The following is a 26,998-nucleotide window of genomic DNA, read 5'->3' as shown; positions in this document are numbered from 1 at the left end:
TTTCCTTCTTAAAATGTTTAAGGTATAATACCCCAGGATCTCCTCTAATGTGGCCATTTATCAGTCTCAATAGGTTAGTAGGTGGAGGATGGGTGTAAGAGACCCAGGAATAATGAAGTATAAGCACTTTCTTAGAAGAATTTTTTTAAACTCAGAACAGAGAGCTTGTGAGACTCCTGTACCCTGGGCTTTCCCAGCTTAGAGAATGGCCATGCTTGTCTTCAACTTGGAGAAGCTTAAACAGAGACAGAACATCTAGAAAGCAACTTGTGAATATTTATTTGTGACTAGTTTGTTTTCCCATCTTGTGCTACATATTGATAATATCTCTCATATAAAATACAAGCAACAGTCTTTGAATGTTGATTCTTCTGACACCTTACTGCAAAATAAACAGATCCTGCTCCATCATGACTCTTGAAATCTCATTCCTTTTTCAATTCAGGTACAGTATGAAGTAAGATTTTTCCCACAGAAATAAATTCAGCTTTGTGTCAGCCATTACTCCTAAAAATGGGAGGTGACTTGAGACATACATTGCCGAAAACAGTTCCTAGAGACTGGTTAGACCAGAGACAGATATATTCCATACAAAATATATTAGAGCACCTTTATTTATGTATACATATGTAACATGACATCCTGCTAGCTCATTGTTTGTCTAGGCTGCTGTTAAGTGAAAGGTGAAGGTTGTTTTTTTTTTAATAAAGCAAAACTTATTCATTAGTAGCATAAAATAAAATCACTAATGGCATTGTGTTTGCATGCATGAAGGAATTCATAGATTTTCTCCTGATTTTCTAGTACATATACTTATCCCAACTTTTTTTGTTGTTGTTAAAATAAAGACCTTTTTTTCTGATTACATTTTAATAACTTTCATAAATGTAAAATGGAATGGGTCTGAGTACAAGCAGAAAGCAACTTTTTAATTCTAATATTCTTCTCCTCCTCTAAAAATGAATCTTTTCAATTTCCAAATACAATTCTCAAAATCTTGGTAAAACCAGCAGCAACATGGAACATCCTGGATCTTAAAAAGGAATCTTGTTGAAGCTTATTTATGCCATCACAAGTTCATGCTACTAATTATCCTATTTACTAAGGAAAAAGATCTTCCTACTAGCTCACAGTTGAATAATTAGGAAAAAAAAGTGGAAATTGGTGACAATTTAGTGTTTATGCCATCTGCTGCTGTTCTGAGTTACTGGCAGTAGTTTGACAGAGTCTTGAAGTCAGCAGAGTAGTAACAGTTTTAAATCTTATGGAAGTTTAGGATTATCCTCTAATTTGACCTCTGTTCTGGGGATATGTGCAATCATGGGATCTCAAACACCAGTCAGTGGGTTTGTCACCCGACTTAAGAAAAGGTAGGCTTTTGATTCTTTTTCGTAGACAGCAAAAAAGAATGGACTATCCAGCTTCACTTCCAAGGGAACGCCTTGACTCTGCTTTTCTTGTTCTTCCTGACTCTCTTTCAGTTCAAAAAGAACTGTATTCATCACCTATAAGACAGCAACACACATATTTCATTTTACTCTAGAGATAAAGAAGATTTACCACTTTTGGTTGCATTCCCCCAGAGTAGAATCCATCCAAATTAACAAAAGAATTAGAAGTAAAGATATATAAACCATCTAATTAACCACCACCCTGCCTCCTGTGTGGCCTGTCCCTGTGAGAATGTAAGCTCCCCGAGGGCAGGTATTGTTTGATTTTTGTAATTGTATCTCTGGTCTAGTGCAGTGCGGAGTATAGAGTACCTAGTACAGAGTAGGTGCTTAATAAGTTCTTTGTCATTCATGTCTAGTGCAGTGCCAGGTACACAGTACCTAGAGTGGGTGCTTAATAAGTGCTTTGTCATTTATTCACCGTTTAAGCATGAAGCACCTTGTGCATAGAAGACTTGTTTTTTCAGCCATATTTTCTTTCCACTTCCAGTATGGTGCTGCCCATTAAATGTGTTCACATGAATTATTTGCTGTTTGTATGTGTGCGTGTGCACACATGCACTGGTAGGCACATGAATTTGAAAGTGGATATAATAAAATTCTTGTGTATGGGTTGAACTAAATGCTGTGATCCCTTCTACCTCTAAAATTGTGTCGATGTAAATGTGTACCTAGGTTGTAATGATGTGAATGTTTTTGCACATACAGAGTAGGAGGAAGCATATCAAGAAAGGTTAATCGGAGGCAAAGGCAGGCTAGGCAGGATGGGGGAAATAGCAACAAGAGGTGCAGGAAGTGGAGAAGTTGGACCCTGGCTAACCATTTCGTGCCATGCTCCAGGCAGAGGCTTTTCTTCCTTCTTCCTTCTCCAGACACACACCTCCACTTCCCTTCCTCCTCCTCCCCTCAATTCTCTCTGCATCCCTGTTTCCATATTTTACTCTCATTTGGCATCTCCATGAACCCATGTGCTGATGACTAAGGGCAGAATGGACAAAGGAGGATGGCCTGAACAGACTAAAAATCGCCATACCTTCCCAACTTTGAGATTTGCACTGCTTATTTTGCTCAGCTTTGCCTCCTCTCCAAGTAGTTTAGGCAGTTTGGTGTAAGTAAGCAGGTTCTTCAGGTCATAGGTGCTCTCTTGTACCAGCTTTGGCAGGGTCAAATGGATCTTCCTAAAAGGAGATTGAAAAGGTAGAGAATTGTCAAGTGTTACTTCCAAGATCAAGCTAACACTCAGGACATGAAGAATTACCTAGAGAGCCCAAAGACAATGAAGATGCTAATTAGTGAGCCCCCAGAGAGCCACTTTAGAACAATCAAAGTTTTTTTTTATGCTCTGAAGAACAGATTATATTCTGAAATATATTTTAAATTACCCTCCCGTGTTCTTAAGAGGCAAATGAAATCTTTCATGTTTTACCAGTTACATATTCATTATATCCTCAAGTCCCATAGCATCCCAAAGCTGGGCTGAGAGACATGTGAGAGATGAATGAATGAAACACAAAGAACACTACAAGGAACTCTGAAAAATACAGTGACCGAACATGTCTACTTCTTTTATAAGAAACTTTTCTCAAAAAGGATAGATGTTTGGACCATGATTTCCATGTTTGACTTCTAACCCTAATTGGTTTTTAACATGAAGAGCTGTTAGCACCAGAGTTACCAGTAAATAAAATTGGATTTTTTTTTAATTGTCTCTCAACATCTCAGAAGACATACAATTAAAAAAAAAAAAAATGAGCAAGATGAGGTCATTCTAATAGCCATCCACAAGTTAAAATTTTAATTATGTATGAAGAAAATTGAGTTAAAATGAGCCTAAGTATGTGATGAAATTAATATATACTGATTATATATAAATAGTTAAACAAATTGACCTTTAGAAAGAAAGAGCCATGTTGTTAAAGACTCATAGCGAAAGCAAAAACCTTGGAAGAATACAGCTGATAGCTCTATTAATGGAAAACTTCTAACCTTTGACATTAAGTAGGACAAATGCCTAGCTACTAAAATGTCCTTCTAGTGCTTTTGCTAGGAGGATGCAGTCTGTTTATACTGAGTCCTGCCTTTCAGAGAGAGCAGGGGAAACATGAAAGCAAAAGCAGTTAGAATGGCTGTTGAGTGTATTAAGCAAAAGGGGTCCTGAAACCCAAGACATTCTGTCCACCTCTGTGCTGATTCTGACCTCATTTACTCATGACTGACATTCAGAGGTGATTGGTGTCTGCTTTATATAGATTGGAACACTTGTTAAAGGCTGTAATTTTATTTGTCTATCTCAGCATAAAATCCCATAGACCCTAACTTCCCCGTTTCATTCAGAATCAGCCTGAAAAATTCTGGGTAAGACTGGGCATTCTTACAAGAACCATTTCCTCTCTGAACTAGAATCAATATGTAGACCCAGAGGTTGATGATGAAGCAGTTGGTACATGCATCCTTTGATATGCTTTGTTCACTAGAATTATTTATATATTATCGATAAACTCCATTGAGTATGGCGTATGAACTGAGTATGAAGCTGTCTCAAATCTGACTGGCAAACTAAATCCTAAATCAAAACAGAATGAACCAGCATTCTGACATTCTTACTTAGGCTAAACTGATGTTTCTGCCATAATAGGAGAAGGTAATGAATTAGTATCAGAGTACCTAAATAGTCAGACAGAAGCAGAGCCATCCCAAGGGTCCAGGTAAAACGTAATCAGTTAGCCACCTTCTGATTCAGACCTCTGGAGAATTCTACAGTGCTCCAGAAGAGTACCACATCAAACCTCCTTTTCCTCCTAGAGTGAACTGCAATTTGCTGGAACCACCCTGCTCCAGTCTGATGTTCCTCTTGTGGCCTTTTATACTGGGAACTGGCCTAGCTTGAAAACAGACACTATGCCCTCATCTTCACCTATACTGCCTTTGGAAAACACTCTACCATGTGTAGTTCCCCAAAGCAATTGAGTCTAGCTTTGGGGTGACCCTGTGGATGTCCTGGAATATAGACAGGTGAACCCACATCATGGATATTGGAACAATGGAGATATTTATATATATCTAGATATATATTGACAGATACACACACACACACACACACACACACACACACATACACACACAGAATACATGTATATATTCATATAACTGGAGTCAAGTCATACCTGGAGGTCAGATGTTTTTTCCAACTGGAAAAGTCCTGAGTCAAAATAAAATCCTCGATTTTCTCTAGGTCAGTGTTTTGAGGCTTAATCAGTAGGAGGAAAGCATTCTCATTAAATGGTATTTGAATGATAGAAAAATTGTTGCTGATGTCATTTCCATACTGGAATATACCTGTCCCTGAAAGCATTGGCACGGATATGCTGGTGGTGTTGTTTATCCAGAATACCTGAGGCTCTGCCAACAGAGAGATTCCCTTTATTGCTCCTGAAAATCCAAAGAATAAAGGAGAAAAAAGCATCAACAACAGGACCTAGTAGTTCATGGAAAGATACAACAACCACAAAAATCCATACACTGACAGTTCTACTTTTGTGAAGGAAGAGTTGACAATGGAAAGAAATTGGAAAAAAGGGAAGGGAAGGGAGATAATGGGAGAGAGTAGAAGAAAGTAAGGAAAGAGGGGATGGGAGCAAGAAGAGGAAGGAAAAACAGAGATAAAAATATAAAATTAAGACAATCCTCTGTTCCAAGAAACTTAAAGCTAATAAAATGAGACAATTTTCATAGGGATGTAGTAGGGAAGAATGGAGACCATCAAAAATACCAAACCATCTCTCCTAATATCACTCCCTTTTCCCCCTTCTAAATTTCTAGTCTTTTCCTGCCCCTCTTAAGCCTTGTTTTTAGGCTCACTTATCTTTTGAGATCAAGTTGTTTTAATAGTTCTATTTTCGACACATAAAATTCAGATTCCTTTACAACTCCCTTCACCATCAAAGAGTAAAAAATAGAGCTTGTGGCAAGGTCTATAATAATAACCTCTAGTCCTGATTCTTGAAAGATGGTAGTCCTTCCTTAATTGTTTTTCTAAGATGATCAAGCTCATTTCTCATAGCACAATAGTATTCCATCTTAATTGTATACCCCAGCAGGTTCAGCCATTCCCCAATTAGCAAGCATCTTCACAATTTTAAGTTCTCTACTATCACGTGGAGCTACTAAAAATATTTTAGAACATGTTTCTTTTCTTTTTCCTTTATCATATTGGGAAACAGACCTAGTATTGATATTGCTGGGTCAAAGGCTATAGGCAATTTAATAACTCTTTAGGCATAATCCCAAACTGGTCTCCAAAATGGTTGGATCAATTCACAATTTTACCAACAATGAATTAGTGTCCCAATTTTTCCACAGCTCCCCCAACATTTGTCTCTTTCCCTTTCAATCATTCTAGACAATCTGTTAGATGTAAATGATTTCTCAAAGGTTTTAAAATTTGTATTTCTCTAATAATGATTTAGAACTTTTTTCAAATGACTATAAATTGTTTTAATTTCTTTTTTGAAAAAATGCCTTCATTGTTCTTTGAAGATCAGAAAGCCTCACCCTGATCCTTCATTGGATAGTTAAAGGGAAAAAGGGTTTAGGAAATATGACCATGTGTAGGAAGGGGAAAAGAGGATTCCAAAACTTTTTTCTACTTTCCTCTCCTACTCTTCAGACTTCAGTTAATTACCATTTAGATTGTGAGCCTCTACCTCCAGACCTTTTCATTAAAGGGTCAAGGGAAGAACCCCTCTCAAAACTTCCAATGAAGAGGGACCCAGGCCGGCTCTTCCTTCATTTCCCATCTAACTGCCCTTCTTTAGACTTCCATCATACTCCAGCATGTTACTTTCCTTCCCTTCCACCTTTTCAGGTCTTTTTGAGTCTTCTACCATAAAATTGTAAGTTCCTTGAGGGCAGGAATTATCTTTCTTTTTCCTTTGTATCCCCAACCTCCCTACGGACTTAATAACTGTATTGATTGACCAACTAACTGAACCTTAAAGAAGTAGGCAAGATGATGGAAGTTGTCTTTATATAGGTTAATTTCTGGGAAAAACCAGTGACTGTATTATGTTTCCAGGCCCACTTCAGGATCTACCTCGTCTAGGAAGTCTTCCCAGACTTAGAAAGTCTAATCCCTTGTGTCTATCCCTGATGGTTAATTAATCAGTAAGTCTGGCCTAATCTTTTATGCAAGACCACAGTGTTCAAAATGAAAATCTCTTAGAAAAAGAAGAAGGTAGAAAGAGATCAATTCTGAGAGGGAGCAATGAACCTAGTGAACCTAGATGGTTGTTGTAGATTGAAGCTAATTCATGGAATCATAAGATTTAGAATTAGTAGAAACCCTTGAAGATCACCCAATCCATTCTCCCTCCCTCCTCTTATAGAGGAAGAAACTGAGATCTTGAAACACTGTGATTTGCTCAAGGTAATATTATAAATAATTTATGTGCATGCAAATAAATATGAAATACAGTGTACATTTTGGGAAGGGAAACTGCCAGGATCTGGGGAAATCAGGAAAGGAAAAGGAAATTATTCCAATTGAGCTTTAAAAGTATACTAGGAATTCTAAGAGAAGGAGATAAAGAGAAAGTGCATTACAGGTATTATAGGTGACAGCCTGTACAAAATACAAAGGAAGGAGATAGCATGTTATATAGAGGGAACAGCATAATTTACAGCAACTCACTTCTAAAAGGAAAGAGTGTGTGCCAATGATCATTCAGAGTTTTTGATGACTTAATTTCTTGCCCTGACAACACAATTCTATTCAATCTCTTCCTTTTCTCTGTCTACCACAATAATAATAATAATAATAATAATAAATAGTATTAATAATTATGACTTTCAGAAATTGCTCATTTTTGACAGGAATCCTGTCACCTTCTCTGATTTCTTTCTCTGTCCACCCCCTCACCCTCTATTCCACTAGAAGCAAGACCACTGTTTCAGGGAACAAAGTTGGGCAAATCGTGCAAGGTTAAGTCAACTGATGTCATGGAAACTGTCGGGTCATTCACCTGTGTCCCAGAACTAGCTGGAATAACTGATCAAAGGGCAGGATGAATCTTTCCAGACTTTAAAACTGAAGCTTCTAGCAGTTGGAAACATTTAATCCTTTTGAAAGAATATTTGCATATGCTTGGACTTTATTTTTCTTTTTTCTTTCTCATTACATTCTTGTACATTACAGAAGAGTCCTGATTTAATGAGACCTTAAGCCTGAGAATGATCTCCTATCCTGTCTGTGCCTTAAAAGTGGTCTTGACTTTCCCATCAAGTCCCTATATATAAGCATCAGCAGGTATTCTTTGACCCATCAGAGTTCATAAGACAGATCTGGAAGTGTTTGTTCATAGACTCTTCACATAAATCCTCTTGTCCCTAACATGGTTTCCCCAAGAGGACATGAGGTATTCTCTGCTTTGATTATTTAGGAAGACTACCTTCCAATACCATTAAATGAATGATACTTAGGATCATTTACCAATGTCCAAAGGGAAGTGCCAAAGATCTAAAACCCCCTAAGATTAGGGCATTTACATGATCATTAAAATAATAATCTTTCATTTGACTAGTGTGTGTCTATATAGTATTTACTTTTGGAGTATCTAAGTGGGTTTTTGTTATTTGGTTTTCTTAGCATTTCTAAATTGGAGAATTCTATAAAACAGCAGATTTACCTCTTGCTTCATGATGGAATGACCCAGTTTGAAATTCAATGAGGAAATAGAGAATAAATGAATCTATAGTAATTGATATCAGGGTTATGTGTTTTGTTTTTGTTTTGTTTTTTTTTTGTAATGGCAAAGAACTAGAAATAAAGTTGATGCCCATTGATTCTGGAATTGCTAAACAAATTCTGGTTTATGAAAGTAAAGGAATATTATTGGGCTTTGTAAGAAATGATGAGCATAATGAATATGATGGATTTAGAGAAATCTGAGAAGATTTATATGACTTGCCCAAAGGGAAGTAAACTAAACCAAAAAAACTATAAATATATATATATATATATATATATATATATATATATATATATATATATATATATATGTGTATATATATATATGAGTGTAGCAATGTCAATGGAAAGATTAGAAAAAATGTAGCAATGTCAATGGAAAGATTAGAAAAAATGAAAGAAAATGAATATTATGTAATTATAATAAACAAAATTGGCTCTAGAGAAAAGAGGAGAAAACATACTATCTTGTCCTTCCTGCTCCATCCTGAAGATAATTCTGGAAATGAAGGTGACATACAAATGAATCATTTTTTAAAAAAGCAATGAGGACAAGGGGGAAAGAGAGAGAAATTGGCATGGCTATTCTAGCATAATATAAACTCCTCCCTGCCAAGCATAGAGCTAAGTTGGCAAAAGAGTGGGAGGTGGAAGAGTATTACCTGATTCTGCTTGGCTTGTTTAAGGCAGCAATTGGAAACAAACAAACAAAAAAGCTTAAAATCACATATTGCCTCTGCACCAAAGAGCCATCCTTACCTTGGAAGTGTGTGTAAGAAGTGAAGAGCAGTGTGGTGTCTGAGCCAATCCCAGTCAGCCGAGTCTTCCTTGCCCATCCCGTGACAGCCCCAACAAACATGTCGATTTTCTTTGCAGCAAGGTCTGGGTCTGTGGCCAGATTCAGAGAGCGGGAATAGATGGCATTGGCAAAGAGAGACAAGCCCTGCACAAATGACTGCCGTAGACGCAGGTCAGGGGAGGTAAACAGGCCCACCACTGTGGTCAGGAGCAGACTGGAACTGCCCTTCTTTTCTTGGGCTAATAGGAGGCTCTGGACAGCCTTTAAGGCAGACAAGACCTTGTGCCCGTCTAGTTTATAGATACAGCTTTTTTCTTGTGAAGAGACACCCAGAAATGCCTGGAGGTTACTGGCTGTGGGATCCACAGAACCCAAGTAGAAGGAAGAAAGGGTCCCAAAGAGACCAAAAGGGGACAAGAGAAGTGCTCCATTGGCTGGGGTCATCATCTCCCTCAGCATCTTGTACATGCGGAAACCCACCAAGTTCAGCAGTAACCCCACTTCAGTTGACCTTTTCTTGTCCTCTAGATCTAGTGTTTGGCCAAAAGATACCAACTGGTCTTTCAGGGTCACTTCATCCAAAGGGGACGTCTTTGCTTGTATTGGGACAGGAGTGAAGGTCTGTTCTTCAGGAGTCTCTGCATTCACTTTGTTCAGCTCATCACAGTTACTTTGGTTATAGGTGAGGAGGAAGAATGGGTGCACATACACCCGCTCACTGACCACCAGGGGAGTCCAGACCAACAGGGCGATAGTGACTCTCAGTAACATCCTGAGTGGGTGCTACCAACAAGTATAACTCCTGCTTTTCCTGAAATGACATTTTTGGAAAGGGGTAAAAAAGATTGATTATCATGTGTTTGCAATAGATCGGTTTCTTTGAGAGTTTCCCAGTATAGCATAGTGGAAAGAGTGAATTAGGAATCAAAAAAACTGAGTCCAAATTCTGGCTGTTTTATTTATTAATTCTGTGGCTTCAGGTAAGCAAGACCTTAATTTCTTAAGGTCTCATTTTCCTCATCTGCAAATGAGGGAACAAAAGTAGATCCCTTCCACCTCCAATCCTGTAGTTTAACCCCTTGCCTCTGTGGATAATCATTCTATGTTACAGGAATGCAGAGAAAAAGAAGAGGGTGGCTTAAGGCTCCATTTGTCATTGGTAAAGCTAAGAGCAGAAGTGCAAGAGTTTCCTCACAGAATAGCCAAGTACCAATCAATCAGATCAGCATCCACTGAATACTATTACGTGTTCGGTATGATGACAAGCATGGTAGAAGGAGACAAAAACCTAATCTCTGTTTTCAAGACATTTATAATCAAGTAGGAAAGGCAGTCATTGAAGGATTGTTTGGAAAAGAAGGCATAGTTGTGGGGTTTTGTGATAAAGGTCTAGATTGTGTTTCTCAAATCCCACAAATGATGTAAGAACACAATTAAAGTTAAGCCTCCCTACATTATTCCATGGGATGTAAATATTGAAGGATTATTGCTACAGCAAAAGTAGACCCTGTGGGATCAAAAAGGACTTTGAGAGATCTTTGCATCCTTCCCATGAATGGATAGAACTATATTGATCCATTCCAGAAAGTATAATTCACCTATCTTGGATTTCTAGAGAGGAAATTCCATTACCTCCCCCTGGTAATGGTTTCTAATATTTAACAACTCTTCCTGTGAAGGGAGATTATTTTGATATTATATATTATGTTGATATTAAGTTCTGGAATTATGTTGATATTAAGTTCCAGATTTAACTTATATTGATAATATTTTCTGGAAATAAGAATGTACAAGGTAGATATAGCTACTTAAAACATAACATTAAATTCTAGGGGGTGGGGATGAAGATAAGGAGAAAAAGGAGGGAAAGAAGACTGCTAAAAAATCAGTAAAAAGAACCACACTTAAAAAAAAATTTACTTTTAATAAAAATCTCCATCTTCCAAGAGCTGACAAAAAATGAAATGTACTGTGTACAAACTAATAACAATATTGTAAGATGATCACCTACAAATGACTCAGCTATTCTCTACAATACAATGATCCAAGACAAATATAAAACATTTATGATGAAAAATGCTATGCATATCCAGGAAAAAAAATGATGGTATCTGAATACAGATTAAAACAGGTTTTTCAACTTTATTTTTCTAGAGTTTTGTTTTTTGATCTGTGTTTTCTTTTATAACATGACTAATATAGAAATGTAATACATGACTACACGTCTATATAACCTATATCAAATTGCTTGTCTTCTCAGTGAGGGAGACTGGGGAAATGAAGGGAGAGAATCTGGAACTCAAAGTTTTTATGTTAATGTTAAAATTTGTTTTTGCATGTAACTGGTGAAAAATAAAATGCTAAATAATAAAAGCCAATATCTTAGTGTTCAGAAATTTTCCCTGTCTATAGCATATTGGTATTCATTTGGGGATATCATTGTGTGAACTGGGTAGAGTAGTGGCTCAAAGCCTACAATAGACAGTAGCTCACAGAAGATGTGGCAATTTTCAAACCAAGCTTATGGTGTAAAAATACCATTTTCCAGCTCATCCTATAAAACAGCAACAATTCCTATTTATATAGAACTTTTACAAAGCACTTTCCTCTCAACAGCCTTGCACAGTAGGCAATGCAAGCTTTATTATTCTCATTTTGCACATTAAGAAAAAGGATCAGAGAAATTAAGTGATTAAGTGTTTGAGATTAAAATGTTTGAGATTTGAGTGTTTGAGGCCAGATTTTAATTCAGGGGGAAATAAGCATTTCTATAAAGTCTACTATATGGCAGGCACATGCTAAGATCTAAAAATTGTAATTTTTTTGCAAATTATCTCATAACAATCTTGTGATTAGTGCTATTATTATCCTCATTTTACAGCTGAGGAAACTGAGGTAAACAGAGATTAAGTGGTTGCTCCAGATCACACAGCTAGTAAGGCCAGGTTTGAATTCTCTCATTTTATGTATGAGGAAAGGGAAACCAAATTGAACAAGGTCACACAACTGATACAGCAAAAGATCAGAGGCAGGATTTGAGTCAAAGTCCTGTGACTCCAAAAGTAAACCCCTTTCTGCTCTAAGTCCAATTCTCTCTCCACTACAAAATACTAATGAAAAACTCATCTTCTCTTAAGAAGCCAACAGCCGTCCATCATTAATACATATACCCTAATTTTTTTTTAATAAAATTGGGTGGACTACTTTAGTATTTCAATATGCTTAAATTCTTAACTACAACCTTTCATTTTAATTACACCATCGTGGAACAAATTCACTTTATGCTTCACTGTGAACTTCAGATTTTTTTCTACTGCCCTTGCACATAGCCAGTGATTCCTGTCTTGTATTTATACAATTGTATGTCCTGTATTGCTTTGCTTTCCTCTTACCCATCAGAGTTGGGCACTATGATTTGTCATTATGAAGCATCTTACTTGTTTCTTATCATCCCTTCAATTTCTAAATTCTATTCAAATCTTGACAATCTACTCATCTGGACATGATCTAAAGCCTAAAGAAAAAATTCTTCCCCATTCTCATCTCACTGCACTGCTCCCCCAACCACTGTTCCAGCTTATACATTCTGATTTTACCTACAATTTTTGCTAAACATAAATAAGTGGGGAGGTATAATTGGGGAGGCGTCCTGGCTTAGTACATAGGTTGGTCATGTAGTGAAAAACTCCCTCTGATAGACGCTATTTGACACTAGGCAAATCACTTATAGTCTCCTTGCCCAGGACAATATTCTAAATTTGTGTTAAAGAACCACATCATTAGAAGATTTTTCCACACCAGAAATTCCCAACACCACAAAATTAACGATTTAGATTAAAAACAAACAAACATAATGAAGAAGGGAAATAGGAAATATCCTCTGAACCACTCCAGGCAAAGCCTAATTTGCCAACTGATTTCTCATCTAAAGAAGTCTGCAGTAAAACCTTTGGGAATCAATGCTCCAAGAGCTCTCTATAGTTATGGATCCGTAGGCAGGGCATGAGTCTGCTTAATCCAGATAAGATAGAAATGCACTCCCTCCTCCCAGACTCAGCCCAGTCTTCCTTTTTGCAGTTTATGGCTACCCTCTTAGACTAAACAATTTCACGGATCATTTTCAGAGTAGAGATTGTCTTTCCCTTTTATTTGTAGTCTTATAGCTTTGCTCTCCTTCCCCCAACTCTCATTCCATCTCCAGCAAGCCTACGTTTCTAGGTAGGATGCATCTGGTGTTTTGAAAATGAAAGATGATTCCATCTGTTGCAGATCTCACAGTCCTTCCTTTATCTTCCCTCTTTTCTTCTTTCCCATTTGGCTCTCCCCCTCATTTTAACTCCTTTCTTCTTTCTTCAACTGTACCTCTCTCAATCTCTCTCTCTCTCTCTTCTCTTTCTCTCTCTCTTGCTCTTTCTCTGTCTCAGTCTCTGTGTTCCTCTCTTTCTTTCTCTGTCTCTGTCTCTGTCTTCCTCTCTCTTTGTCTCTGCTCTTTGTCGTCTCTCTTTTTTACCTTCTGTTACTTGGGTCTCCAAGGCCTTGCAGCCAGGATAAAACCAGCACAAAATCATAGGCAAGTTGGCTTCAAAATACTCTCTGGAGGGAAGTTCCCGCTATGAAAATGATCTTGGAGGAAATAGGAGAGTGCCAAGCTATGTCTGCCATGCCCATGCTGATGACCTTTACTCCCTCCATTACACAGCACAAAGCTTTTCTGGTGAGGTTTCATCTTCAATTCCCTGGGAGATCTGACCTCCTTTGCCCCTTCTCAAAAAGGCTCATCAGTCATAGGAACTGAGGATCTGCCCAGGCTTCCACATTTTCATTACATGCCCACTCTGCTGCCCACCATCAGTCATAACACTGGCTGCCTCCTCTTTGACTTGAGGCCATGCTGACTGCAGGACACAAACCTGCTTCTTTCTCTCCATCTAGAATTTTTGGTCCAGAAGTAGAGAGGACTAATTTATCAAAAAACCATTATTGTCTCATTCTTGGAATTTTATGAGGGAGTAGGAACTCTTTGTAAAACAAAGAGAAAAAAAAAAGGGGGAGGAAAAACAACCAAAAACCTCTTTTAGGAGTAGGAAAACTACAGTCAAAGGAAATTAATAAGATGTTGGATAATTTCTTTTTGTTGCCTCAGCCTCCTGCTGTCAAAAGTTCCTTACAAAGCAGCTTGTTCCTGCCTGGATCGTTGTGTTCCCAAATTGATTTTCCCCAGATGAGCTGCCCTCTATTGCCATGCAATGTTATTGTTATTTTCCAGCTCTGTCCCCCTCTCTCTTAATCTTTCTGTCCCTAACCTGCTGCCAAGATCACTTACAGAAAGCTGAGGGGCAAAGAAAGGGAAGAGTTCCCAGGAACTCCAGTCTTACCTCTTGTTCCAGTTCTCAGGGACTCAAGCTGCCTCTTCCACCAAATACACTAGGACACCTTTATCCAGCCTGGGAAAACTGCAGCTATATTTATACTGGAGGACAGTGGATAGAAACCATTCCCAAGCTTCCCTGTAGTCTGGCCAGCAGGTGGGATGACATCACTCAAACTGAAGAGGGTGAGAGGGGGGCAGGGCTGATTAAATAAAATCCAAACATGTGGATGCAAGTGTCTTTTATCACAAAAGCTTCCAAACCGATACACACTTACTGAGATGAACATCATGGCTTGGTACAGGCTCAAGTTACATATTTACTCAAGTAGACTGGAACCAGGGCCTCAGTCACATGACTGTGACACATGAAAGTGTCTGTGCATGTATGTGTGACTGATAAGAGCCCTCCTATGTGACTCCTTTCTCAGATTCCCCTGGAAATTTATATTTTTTTATTTTTAATACATTGTTTTATGAATTATGTTGAGAGAGAAAGATCAGAGCAAAAGGGAAAAACCATGGGAGAGATAAAAAACAAAGAAAATAAGCAAACATGGCATGTGTTGATTTACATTCAGTGTCCTTAGTTCTTTCTCTGGATGCAGATGGTGTTTTCTGTCCAAAGTCTATTGGGATTGCTTTGAATCACTAAATCGCTGAGAAGAACCAAGCCTTTCATAGTTGATATCACACATTCTTACTGTTATTGTAGACAATGCATTCTTGGTTCTGCTTGTTTTGCCCAGATCAGTTCATATAAATCTTTCTAGGCCTTTTTATTTATTTTTTTATTTTTTTTTCTTTTCCTGAGGCTGGGGTTAAGTGACTTGCCCAGGGTCACACAGCCAGGAAGTGTTAAGTGTCTGAGACCAGATCTGAACTCGGGTTCTCCTGAATTCAGGGCTGGTGCTCTATCCACTGCGCCACCTAGCTGCCCCCTCCAGGCCTTTTTATAATCAGCTTGTTCATCATTTTAAAATAGAACAATAACATTTCATTACCTTCATGGACCACAACTTGTTCAGCCATTGCCCAATTGATGGGCATCCACTCCTTTTCCAATTCTTTGCTACTTGGAAATATGGGGCAGCAGTCCAAGGGGAAAAGCCCTGAAGTGAGAGTCATGATCCTGGGATTTGACTCCCCACGTATGACTTTAAGAGCAAAAAGGAATCTCAAAGGCAATGAAATCCAACTTCATATCTTATAGCCAAAGAAATTGTTGAGGCTCATAAAGCTAGTGAGTGTCTTAAATCCCATTTGAACTCAGGTCTTCCTGCCTCCAATCTTATGCTCTATATTGCACCACCTAGCTGCTCTATAAATTCCTTTCCCATGTCAATATCCAAAGGCTAAAATTTAAAATCCAAAAATTGTATGGCTGAGAAGTGAGGTAGCCAGAGTAAAACTGTGGTCATAGCTAAGGAAAGAGGTAAACTCTCTTATGGAGAGCGCTTTGGTTGGGCAGCAAAGTGACAAAGTAGATAAAGTACTTAAAACCTGGAGTCAGAAAGAACAAAGTTCAAGTCTGGCTTCAGACACCTACCAGCTGTGTGATTTTGAGCATTTAAGCCTGTTTGCTTCTGTTTCCTTATCTGTAAAATGAGCTGAAGAAGGACAGGGCAAATCACTCCAGTATCTCTGCCAAGAAAACCCCATTTGGGGTCACCAAGAATTGGATGCAATCAAAACAATCCAGCCACAAAGATCTAAGGATCTCTAAACCAAAGAAATCTAGATCAAAGATCTCTAAATCATGAAGCCTCCACTTTGGTTCTTCTCTTCTTTCCAGAACTCATATTCTCACTCTGGAATTCTGGGTTCTGACATGTGAGTTTTCACCATATCATTCCTGGAACCAGGCTACCACAACACTCCTTGGCTGCTTCAACTATGTAAGTACCTTCAGTGGCCCCCAGGTCCCCCTTTTCAACTTTAGTTCCTCTTTATGGAGTGTTATGCTGGAGCCAGCTCATCACTGCTAAATTTTCAGTGTAGGAGTTTACAGGGCAAAAATCAGCAAACACTAAAAATCAGGGCTTGATCTATTTTTTTGTTGACTGTCTAAACTTAAGAACTCATTGGAGAAAATGTTAATAATGCAAATTAAACAATAGATTATTGCATGTACCTTTTTTGAGGGGATTGTTGTTAAATAGTACATTCTAGCATAAATGTTATCTTCTATTATAATGTAGACTCCTTGAGAGTAGAAATTATCTTGATTATTCATATTTCTGTTCATAATATTTTGCACAGTACCTGGCACATTTAATAGGTGCTTTTTCATTTATTCATTCAGTAAGTCAGTCAGTCATGTCCTTGGGAAGACTTGCCAAAAAAATGCAAAATTAAAGAAGCAATTGTCACAGTAGTCAACACAATGCAAATGAAAACTGCACTAAAAGGTAATTGAATTCATATTAATTTCAATAACCAATCTTTGTCCCTAAGAAGAAGTTACCTCCTTTCATTAGAGAGGTAGGCAACTAACACTGAGAAATGCTACATATGATGTCAATAAATGGGTTTTTACATAATAATAACAAGAGAGTTTATTATGAGGAATAGGGCATTATATCAGGAAATAACTGTAATTTTTTAAAAATAAAAAAACAGGAATAATTTTTGAAGCTGTGTCCTTCATTTACTCTCTAATAATCCTGTTTTCTCTGAACAAACATCTATGACCTTAAATAGCATTCTACTGATGATTTCTTTTTTTAAAAAAAAATCAAATTACTATCCAAAGAATCATTCATTTGATCAAATTGAATTTATGTGAGGAATGCAAGGATTGTTAGTTCTGCATTAGGAAAACAATTGACAAAACTACATATTAAAAACAAAAACATCCTAAACCATGATTGTTATAGATGAAAAAAAAAAGCCTTTAACAAAAGTTCAACACTCATTTCTTTTAAAAGCCCTACAAAGTATAGGTATAGTAGGACCATTTAAAAAATATCTTAAAAATTATCTTTCTAAAATCAAAAGTTTAGCATCATAAGCAATTTGGAAACACTGGAACCTTTTCCAACAAATAAGGAGCAAAGCAAGGAGATCTATTCTCAAACTATTATTTTATATAATTTTGGAAATGCTACAACAACAGTAAGACAAAGGAAATTAAAGACATAAAGATAGGTAAAGAGAAGACTTAATTATACTTTTGCTTATGATATGATAGTATGCTTGGAATATCCTGGAGAATTATCAGATACATTGAGACAATAGCTTCAGAAAAGCAACAGATCACAAAATAAATCCTCAAAAATCAAATTCATTTCTATGTAATAATAACAAAATTCAAAAAGCAGTAGCAGAAAGGGAAATTCCATTCTAAATAATTACAAAATGATCAATCAATTAAAGAACACAAAAAAATAACAAATAGCTATAGGAATATTCAGTGCTCATGGCTGGGTTCTGTCAATCATTTTAAAAAATAGAAGAGAAGCAGATAATTTTCTTTTTATTCTTTAGGTAGGAGATTTATTTTTAATCAAACAAGAAATAATGGCAATTACAAAAGAAGAACTACATTTACCTAAAAATAATAAAATTTACCTAAAATATAATAAAATTATATAATAAATATAAAAAAATAAAATAAGGGAGGACAGAGCTGGAAAAAGCAGATCACAGCAAATATTGGCATTTAACAAACTATATCATTGTAAAAGGATGTGAACATAACAATGGTAACATGTGGCACAGAGTGCTTTATCAGTCATAGACCTCTGAGCTAAACATTCTCATTCAGCAGAAGCAATGGCCACAAGGCAAAAAGACTACCAGAAGATATTATCAACTGATCAAAGCCCTTTTCCTTCTATGAACAGTTTTTTGCTAACTTAGAGGGAAAGCTGAGACAACAAAAGCTTGGCAAACAGTGCCGAGCAGAAAAGGATTGGGCAGAGATCTGGTGTATAGCACTGCATTTACTCATCTGGCCAAGAACACTTGCAAATCAAAATGTTTTCACAACCACATATGAAGCAATAGCCCAAATCACAAATAATGAGAGAAATACAAATATAAACAACCATGGAGTTTCACCTCATACTCTGTAAATTGGCAACTTTGAATATAGATGACAATGATTAATGTTGGAGGGATGATGAGAAGACAGGCACACTGGTGCATTGTTGGTGGAGCTATGAATTCCTTAAACCGTTTTGGAAAGCAATTTGCAAATATGCAAATAAAGTGACTAAAATGTCTATTCTTTTTGACCTAGAGATTCCTTTAATGGGCATATATTCCAAGGAGGCTATTTATAAAAAGAAAGTTCCCATGTATACCAAAACATTTATAATACACTTTTTATATTAATAAAGAATTGGAAACAACACAGATGCCCATTGATTAGAAAATAACTAAATAAATTGTGCTACTTTAATGTCAAGGAACATTAGTGTGCTGTAAGAAATGATAAATGTGATGAAGACAAAGAAATATGAAAATATCTATGTGAACTAATGAAGAGTGAAGAGAGCCAAGAAGACAATATATGCAACTATAAAATGGAAAGAACAAGCACATAAACACAAAATCAAAATTGAATTTTGCAGAATTATAAAGAGGAAATAACTCAAAGGAAAAGAACTAAGAATGCTCCTAATCTATTACCCCTTTGTGGAGGTAAAAAGTTCACAGATATTGCATATAGCATATGTTTTTGGACTTTAAAAAATATATTAATTGTTGTGCTGATTTTTCCCTCTTCTTTTGAATTAAAAAAATATTATTTATTATATGAGATAACTTTCTGGAAGGAGGAAGCACAGGGATACTCGGAAGAGCAAAGATAACATAAAAAACACTAAAAGTGTCACTAAAAATGCATATTGCATTATTTTATAGAGAGACACTCCATTAAAATTACATTTAATGAGATGATAGTTAATGAAGCATTTTCTTAAAATTCAAAGAAGCAAAAGGAAAGATATTCAGAAAGGGGTACAGAAGAGCAGATCAGTTTTGTTACTATTATGTTAAAATGTAAAAAATAGCTTTAATTAATTGGATGTAATATGTATTTAGTTTTATATATAATTCTTTTATTTTCTTTGCATATTAAAAAATTCATGTTGACTAGCATTGGAGGTTATAATTAAAAAGAAAAAAAAGGTAAGGGGGAGAGAATCTTTTCATGGGAAAAGTTATTTGTGTGCAAACAACTGAGCAAAGTTTAAAAAGTGAGGCTCTCTTATATTACTGTTCACTGGAAACTTTGAGCTTTTACCATGTAAGGTCCTGACTCTTTTTTATGTGGACATTTTGGTTGGAGAAAAAAGGCAGAAAAAAAGAACATTTCCTGTAAAATACAAAGTTAGCTTGAGAAAAAAATAAAACCTGAAAGAAAAAAAAAGGTTTAGGGGAAAGATGTAGACTATATTGAGAGTATCAGAGAGAACATTCTTTTTCATTAGAATTTTTTTTTTTTTTTTTTTTTTTTTTTTTAATTTTAGGCTGGGGTTAAGTGACTTGCCCAGGGTCACACAGCTAGGAAGTATTAAGTGTCTGAGGCCAGATTCGAACTCATTCGAATTCAGGTCCTCCTGGTGCTTTATCCACTGCGCCACCTAGCTGCCCCCGAGAACATTCTTTTTAAGAAGCAAAGAGCCTTATTAAAAGTAAAGGTACCTAAAGTGCATTATGTTCTAACAAGTAATTTCCTTATTACTGCCAATGTTTAATAAATGTTAAAACTTTAGAAGGGGGAGTGGAGAAATATAATTCTGATCCTGAACTATGTTCATAAAGTATAGATAGCAAAGCTGCCTCCTTATGTAACCTAAAGAATTCGTCAATAGGTTTTTCAATCAGGTCTGATTCTCTGTGACTCCATTTTAGGGTTTTCTGGGCAATGATACTAGAGATATTTGCCATTTCCTTTTCCAGGTCATTTTACAGATTGAGAAACTAAGGCAGACAGGGTTAAGTGGTTTGGCCATGGTCACACAGCTAGTAAATGTCTAAAGAGGAATCTCTTTGACTCCCAGTCCAGGGCCACCTAACTGCCCACTTAATCAATTGGTTAAATTAGTGCTTTTAAAAAATGTCAAGTATTTAATGAGATAAGAGCCATTTAGATTATAGATAACTTTGGTTCTATAGATAATCAGATAGTCTTATGTGGTAGATTAGAGATAAAGTTATATTTAGTTTCAATCAAAATCATCTAGTTTAACAAAGAAAACACACTGTTGGGAAAGCTGCCTATAATGTTCCAAGTTTAAAATAGATGCCTGCACCTTGTAGGCCTGTTTCTATAAATCACCCAGTTTAAGGAAGATAAACTCACAGATGTTTCTAGTTTTATAGAAAGAGTACAAGGTCACTTTTTGATAATACAGGAATCGAATGTCTAGTTTAGGCTGCAGTTAATAAAGTTGTGATTGTCAGTAGAGTTCAGAGATATTTGCCTTTGAAAAAAGAGCAGACTTGGAGTGAACTAATATCTGTTCTAGAGGGAAATCAAATAGTAACACAGTTAACCCTTCTAAATAAAAAGCTCTAATAATTAAAAAAGAAGAAATGGCACATTTGGTGAGGATGTTGAGAGGGATATATTTAGAAATAAATATAATATAAAAAATACTATTGCAAAAAAAAAAAAAAGATCTCAAAAATGAGAGGCCATTCATAAGGGTCGCTTTTAAGTCAAGAGAAAGGAAGAGGGGCAGCTAGGTGGATAGAGCACCAGCCTTGAATTCAGGAGGACCTGAGTTCAAATCTGATCTCAGATACTTAACACTTCCTAGCTGTGTGACCCTGGGCAAGTGACTTAACCCCAGTCTCAGGGGAAAAAAAAAAAGGAGAGAGAGAGAGAGAGAAAGGAAGAAAAGTATTTCTTTTACTATGACTAATTCCCTGGTTAATGTAGGTCAGATCACTGGGCAAGAGGGGCTTTCTTATTTCTCTATAAAATGAGAGGTAGGGATAGGGGTAAAACAGATAGTGACTTTAGAAACTCTAAACCTCTACCTACATACAACTGTACCTAACTCTAGTGATTCTATGAAGAGGATTGTGAGAACCAGGAAGTCCATTTTTTTTTTTTTTGCCATCTTTGTTACAATAAGGATTTTAGTCTCTGAAAGAGATGGTTCTCTCTCTCTCACTGTAGTCAGTGTTTCTCCTAAAACACTTTTATCTGGGAGAGCTGTGTTTCTTCTCAAGGTGATTTTATGTTTCACCTAGAAATGTTTTTTTCTGTCCTATATCCAGACAAAATGGACACATAACAAAGAGTCAGAAACCTACATGGTAAAGGCTCAAAACCTTCAATGATAGTATTTATACCTGTTAACCCTCTCTGATCCCTATATAATGTCTCTGAATTTTTTTTTCATTAAAAATTACTATAGTCAGAGGCAGCTAGATGATGAAGTGGATAGAGCACTGGCCCTGGAGTCAAGGGGACATGAATTCAAATCCACTTTCAGGCACTTAACACTTAACTACCTTTACATTAATTCCAACTGCTTCACAAAAAAAAAAAAAAAAAAAAAAAAAAAAAAAAAGAATTTCTGTAATAAGAGCATTACTCTAGTTATCAATTCCTTTATATTTTATAAACCTAGATTAGAATTACAGCTAGAAGAGACCTTTATGTGTTGTAAATAGAGCATTAGATCTGGAGTTAAGAACACTTAAGTTCAAATCTACTTCAGACATTTACCAGTTGTGTGACTCTGGACAAGTCATTTAGATGCTATCTGCCTTAGTTTCCTTATCTGTAAAATAGGGATAATAATAGCACCTATCTCTCAGACTTGTAATTTAAAATAAATAACTTGTCAAATGATTTGAGGATCTTAAGATGCTGTATAAAAATATTGTTATTAGGAAACTAATAGCTCTGTGCCTAGAGCACAAATCCTGGCATTGGAAAATCTGAGTTCAAATATGACTCTAGGAGCTTACTAGCTTACTAGTATGAATCTCAACAAATTGATTTATCTCTCTTAACCTTAGTTTCCTCATTTGTAAAATGGGGATGATAATAGCAACAGTGAGGATGAAATATTTGTGAATTGTTTTGTAATTCTCATAGTTATTTTCAGATGAAAAAACAATCTTACCTAGGATTACATAACTAGAAAGTGTTTTGTGGTGAATTACTTCCCAATCTTTCAATCTCTGAGTGTGCAGTTTTATTTGCTACATTCTCTCTTGTCAACCAATCAGGAAATACTAAAGGAAAATGGCTATCTTTTACTGTATCTTAAGTGAATTTGTTACCACTAGTCCAATGTGATAAATCTGTGGATTTACAATAGATTAAATTATTGAATAATTCTTGTTCAGCACTAGCCACAGTTAGGTGAAACCTGAACTCTACCCTCCAGGGCTTGGTACTGAATGAAAGTCTGAAGAACCTAATGAAACATTCAGTTGCTTACTCCAGAAGGTTAAATAGGGCAAACTCCCCTAGAAGATATCTTCTTGTTGTTCAGTCACTTTTCAATTGTGTCTGACTCTTTGTGACGCCATCTAGAGTTTTCTTGGCAAAGATACAGGAGTGGTTTGCCATTTCCTTCTCCAGATCATTTTACAGGTAAGACTCCATGGAATACATCTCCTCTTCCACTAATTATAACATCAACAGCAAGCTCAGAAAAAGACAGTCATGGAATGAACTCAACATCAGGCATTTTCCTAAAACCCCCCCAGACCCTATGCTCTTAGAATCAGGGCCATAACCCTCTTTGTAGTGGCCAGAAACTGGAAACGGAGGGCTTGCCCATCAGTGGAGAATGGCTGAATACATTGTGGTCTATGAATGGGACGGAACATGATTGTTGTGTAGGAAACGACCAGCAGGATGATTCCCGAGAGGCCTGGAGAGCCTGACAAGAACTGATGCTGAGTGAAATGAGCAGCACCAGGAGATCATTGTATACTTCAACAACAATATTATATGATGATCAATTCTTATGGATGTGGCCATTTTCAACAATGAGATGAACCAAATCAGTTCCATTTGTTCAATAATGAAGAGAACCAGCACACCAGTGAAAGAACTCTGGGAAATGTGGGTGAACCACTACATAGTATTCCCAATCCCTCTAATTTTATCCACCTGCATTTTTGATTTCCTTCACAGATTAATTGTACATTATGTCAAAATCCAATTCTTCTTGTGCAGCAAAATAACTCTATGGATATGGATACATATATTGCATGTAACATATACTTTAACATATTTAACATGTATTGATCTACCTGCTATCTGGGGGAGGGGGAAGGAGGAGGAAGGAGGGGAAAAATTAGAACAGAAGGTTTTGCAATTGTCAATGCTGAAAAATTACCCATGCATATATCTTGTAAATAAAAAACTATAATTAAAAAAAAAATCAACGCCATACATAGCTCTGACCTACTCAGAGTTGGGATCACTGGCAATTGAAGAACAAAATAGAATGACTCAAGCCCTACCATATAGAATGGAAGGTAAGGAGCTACCTGGCAAGGAAATGTCCTCTCACAATGAGCTCCTCTATTATCCTGTAATTCCTAGTCTTAGAGAGTTGCCTGGAGATATTGAGAGGTTATATGGATTGTCCAGGGTTCCATAGCCAGTGTGTGTGTCAAACATGAGACTTGGAGAATTGTGAGAAATAATTCATTTGAAACTCTACTTTATTCCAATCAGTCTTCATCAATGTCATATGATTCTATAGGGGCAGTGATTATAAGGTCTCAGAGCTATGAGCTACAGATTCGAAGTTCACTGGCTTAATCATAGGAAGTTAACTAGAGGCCCTCCACCTTGTTTTTCCTTGTCCTGTAAGCAAGCCCAGTGTGGCAGAGGTGATTCAACTACAGGAGTCCTCGAATTTATTTTTGTACCTCTTGACCATTCTCTGTTGTCCAACAGGAGCAGATGACTGTCTTGTGATTACTTAGGTCAATGGCTATGACAGCTTGTACCATCTTCTCCTACCTAACCTTAGGAGAAGCTCATCCATCTAATATGGTGATGCTCTATGTTTTTCCCAATTTCTCACCTCTCTGACATAGTATTTTGCTTGACTTAGCTTATGTGTGAAATGTCAATTGATGGAATTATTCTATATTTGGCCTAGCTGTTCTTGAATTTCTAGATAATTATCTAGAAATATAAAATAAGCCGCCTGAAATAGGGGGCATCTCAAATTATCAGGAAGATCTGAAGTCCATTTAATTAGAAGGGACCATGGACCCTTTAATAAAGTGCCATTGACTCAGAACTCTGCCTCAGGCTCTTTTTTGTAGATAGACAGTCTTGATCCTCACAGCTTCATGATGCAGACTCCAAAGCCATCTTTCTAGTCACTGTGCAATTCTTCCTTTGAAACACAAAAAGACCTGGGGAAGAGGGAAGTGAGAGAGGCTTCTTTGGTCACAGATGATTTTTTCACTTAAACCAATTCACTTTGAATCAATAATTTCCATCCTAGATGCTGTGCTAAGAGCAGAGGATATAAATAAGATTTTAAAATAGGTATAATCTCTGCCTTGAAACTAATGAGAAGAAAACAACACATAAAAGTGAAGCTAAAAAGCAGGCTTAGGGAGTGGAGGGATGATAGTTCATGGAGTAGAAACCAAGCAGCTCTGCTGGTGGAAAATATTCTGAGCCCTCTATGAAGGAAGGCTTTGGGAGGAGTTTATTGCTCAGTAGACAAGACTTCCATTTAGGGGAAACAAGCAACTGAGGGAATTAAGATGTTAAGTATCAAAACACAAAAGGGATGTGGTGTGATACAGTGGAAAGAATGCTGATCTTACAGGAATAGAGACATGAGTAGCTTTGCTCCTTACTACTAGGTCAGATCACCTAGAGTCATAGGATCATACTAGTCACTAGACTTCATCATCTATAGAACAAAGAGATTGATTAGCATAGTGCTCAGTGATTGCTTATTGGCAAATACTTGGATGAGAAGTTTCTTCTAGTTCTAGAAGAAAAGGGTGAAATCTGAAGATGGCAGTTGGGTAACCCTATCCTGTTTTGTGACATCCCCAGCATCTTCAGCTTTCTGCAACAAAGTTCTTTTACAATTCTTAAGAAAAAAATTGTTTAAACTCACTTCAATTTTTAAAAGATGAATAAATGAATGCCAACAGATAAGTGCCATAGACCCTTTAGAAAGAAATAGAATCCATCATCTCAGAACCTGAGCTTTTTATCTGGGGGGAAGAGGGGATCAGACCATACCTGTCCTCTAGGAGTTACAAAATCCTGCTGAAGAAAAGGAAATCCAGTCTGTAATGTCATATAAGAAACATTCCTGTTAACAGTCTGGGCAACATTTGGATACCCTAGTTGTGCTTCACAAGTCAAGTGGAAATCACAGAAAAGGTGGAAACAACAAATACCCCCAAATTTTCAAGTGAAAAGAGGAAGGGGAATTGCTGAGCAAAACTACTGTATAAATGAAAACAGGCCAACCCAGGCCATTGGGTATCTCATGTAGAGGGCAGAGGTGGAGGGTGAATTCTAGTCCAGGCCAGAACTTCAGGGAAGCCTGTATCTAGGAGAACATACTCATTCATTACCTAAACACAGCTCTCCATAACTCTAGGAATTTGATGTATGTGTAGACCTCATGATTTTATTTTTATTAAAGCTTTTTATTTTTCAAAACATATACATAGACAATTCTTCAGCATTAATCCTTGCAAAACTTTTTGCTCCAATTCCCTCTCCCACTTTCCCCACCTCCTCCCCTATTTGGCAAGTAATCCAATATATGTTAAATCCAATATATGCATACATATTTATACAATTATTTTGCTGCACAAGAAAAATCAAATCAAACCAAAAAAAAAAATTAGAAAGAAAATAAAATGCAAGCAAACAACAACAAAAAGACTGAAAATACTATATTGTTCTCCACACTCAGTTCCCACAGTCCCCTCTCTGGGTGTAGATGGCTCTCTTCATGACAAGATCATTGGAATTGCAAACCTCATGATTGAGAATAAGAAGAAATTGGCTAAAAACATGTGTTCAGCCAGAAGGAACAAGGAACATAACTTCCATGGCTGTTTATACACTATGGTGATTTTGCTCAGTAGTCCCTACAATAAATAAATGGAGGGCTTCACTTGCATCTCACCTGATCCATGTCTTTTTTATCAGCATGACAGTGAACCTGGGTTGGATCTGCTAAACTAACCCGGTAATCCCACCCACCTTTAGAAATCTTAGAATTCAAAGCTAAGTCTTACCATCTCTCCCCAACTTGTCTATACCTTTTGAATCAACTTTGGTGAAAGTCTAAAACCAGATCATAAGGTAGAAAGACTTACCCAGGATCCACCTGTAGTAAATATCCCAGAGGTTTAGAATACAGGTCCTGACTCCAGAGTCATCTCAGGTCACACTGTACTCCTCACTGTACTACTCCACCCTTTATTCTTCATCTCTGACTTGAAGAAAAACCTACTCTTCTTGTTCTCATCCAGGGACTGGTTACAGAATGCTGTCTTAGGCATTGACAGGAATGCAGTGTTAAATGTTCTCAGATCCTGGGCTTTTCCCTCAGCATTAATAATCAGTACTGCCTCTTTTTTTCAGAAAAGCAGAGCCATCATGGCCACAATGCAGATTCTGTCCACTCACACTC

The 26,998-nt window shown here is 36.9% G+C and overlaps 1 protein-coding gene across 2 annotated transcripts; it reads right to left on the bottom strand.

The window, feature by feature from the left end:
• Positions 1-256: 256 nt before the first annotated feature.
• AGT (angiotensinogen) lies at positions 257-26,998 on the bottom strand. 2 transcript variants are annotated; one of them, XM_074262369.1, is made up of 6 exons: positions 26,682-26,998; positions 14,371-14,540; positions 8,956-9,806; positions 4,616-4,880; positions 2,485-2,629; positions 257-1,505 (listed from the first exon to the last, which is right to left on the bottom strand). In XM_074262369.1, exons 3-6 carry the CDS (start codon positions 9,764-9,766, stop codon positions 1,329-1,331), a joined length of 1,398 nt encoding a protein of 465 aa, XP_074118470.1. In that variant the 5' UTR covers positions 9,767-9,806; positions 14,371-14,540; positions 26,682-26,998; the 3' UTR covers positions 257-1,328. The 2 variants fall into 2 exon arrangements, with proteins under 2 accessions (XP_074118470.1, XP_074118469.1); XM_074262368.1 differs by lacking the exon at positions 26,682-26,998 and having other exon boundaries at positions 14,371-14,548.

Source organism: Sminthopsis crassicaudata, chromosome 4 (genome assembly GCF_048593235.1).
Source record: "Sminthopsis crassicaudata isolate SCR6 chromosome 4, ASM4859323v1, whole genome shotgun sequence".
Classification (NCBI taxonomy): domain Eukaryota; kingdom Metazoa; phylum Chordata; class Mammalia; order Dasyuromorphia; family Dasyuridae; genus Sminthopsis; species Sminthopsis crassicaudata.
This window is presented reverse-complemented; position numbering and strand designations above follow the sequence as displayed.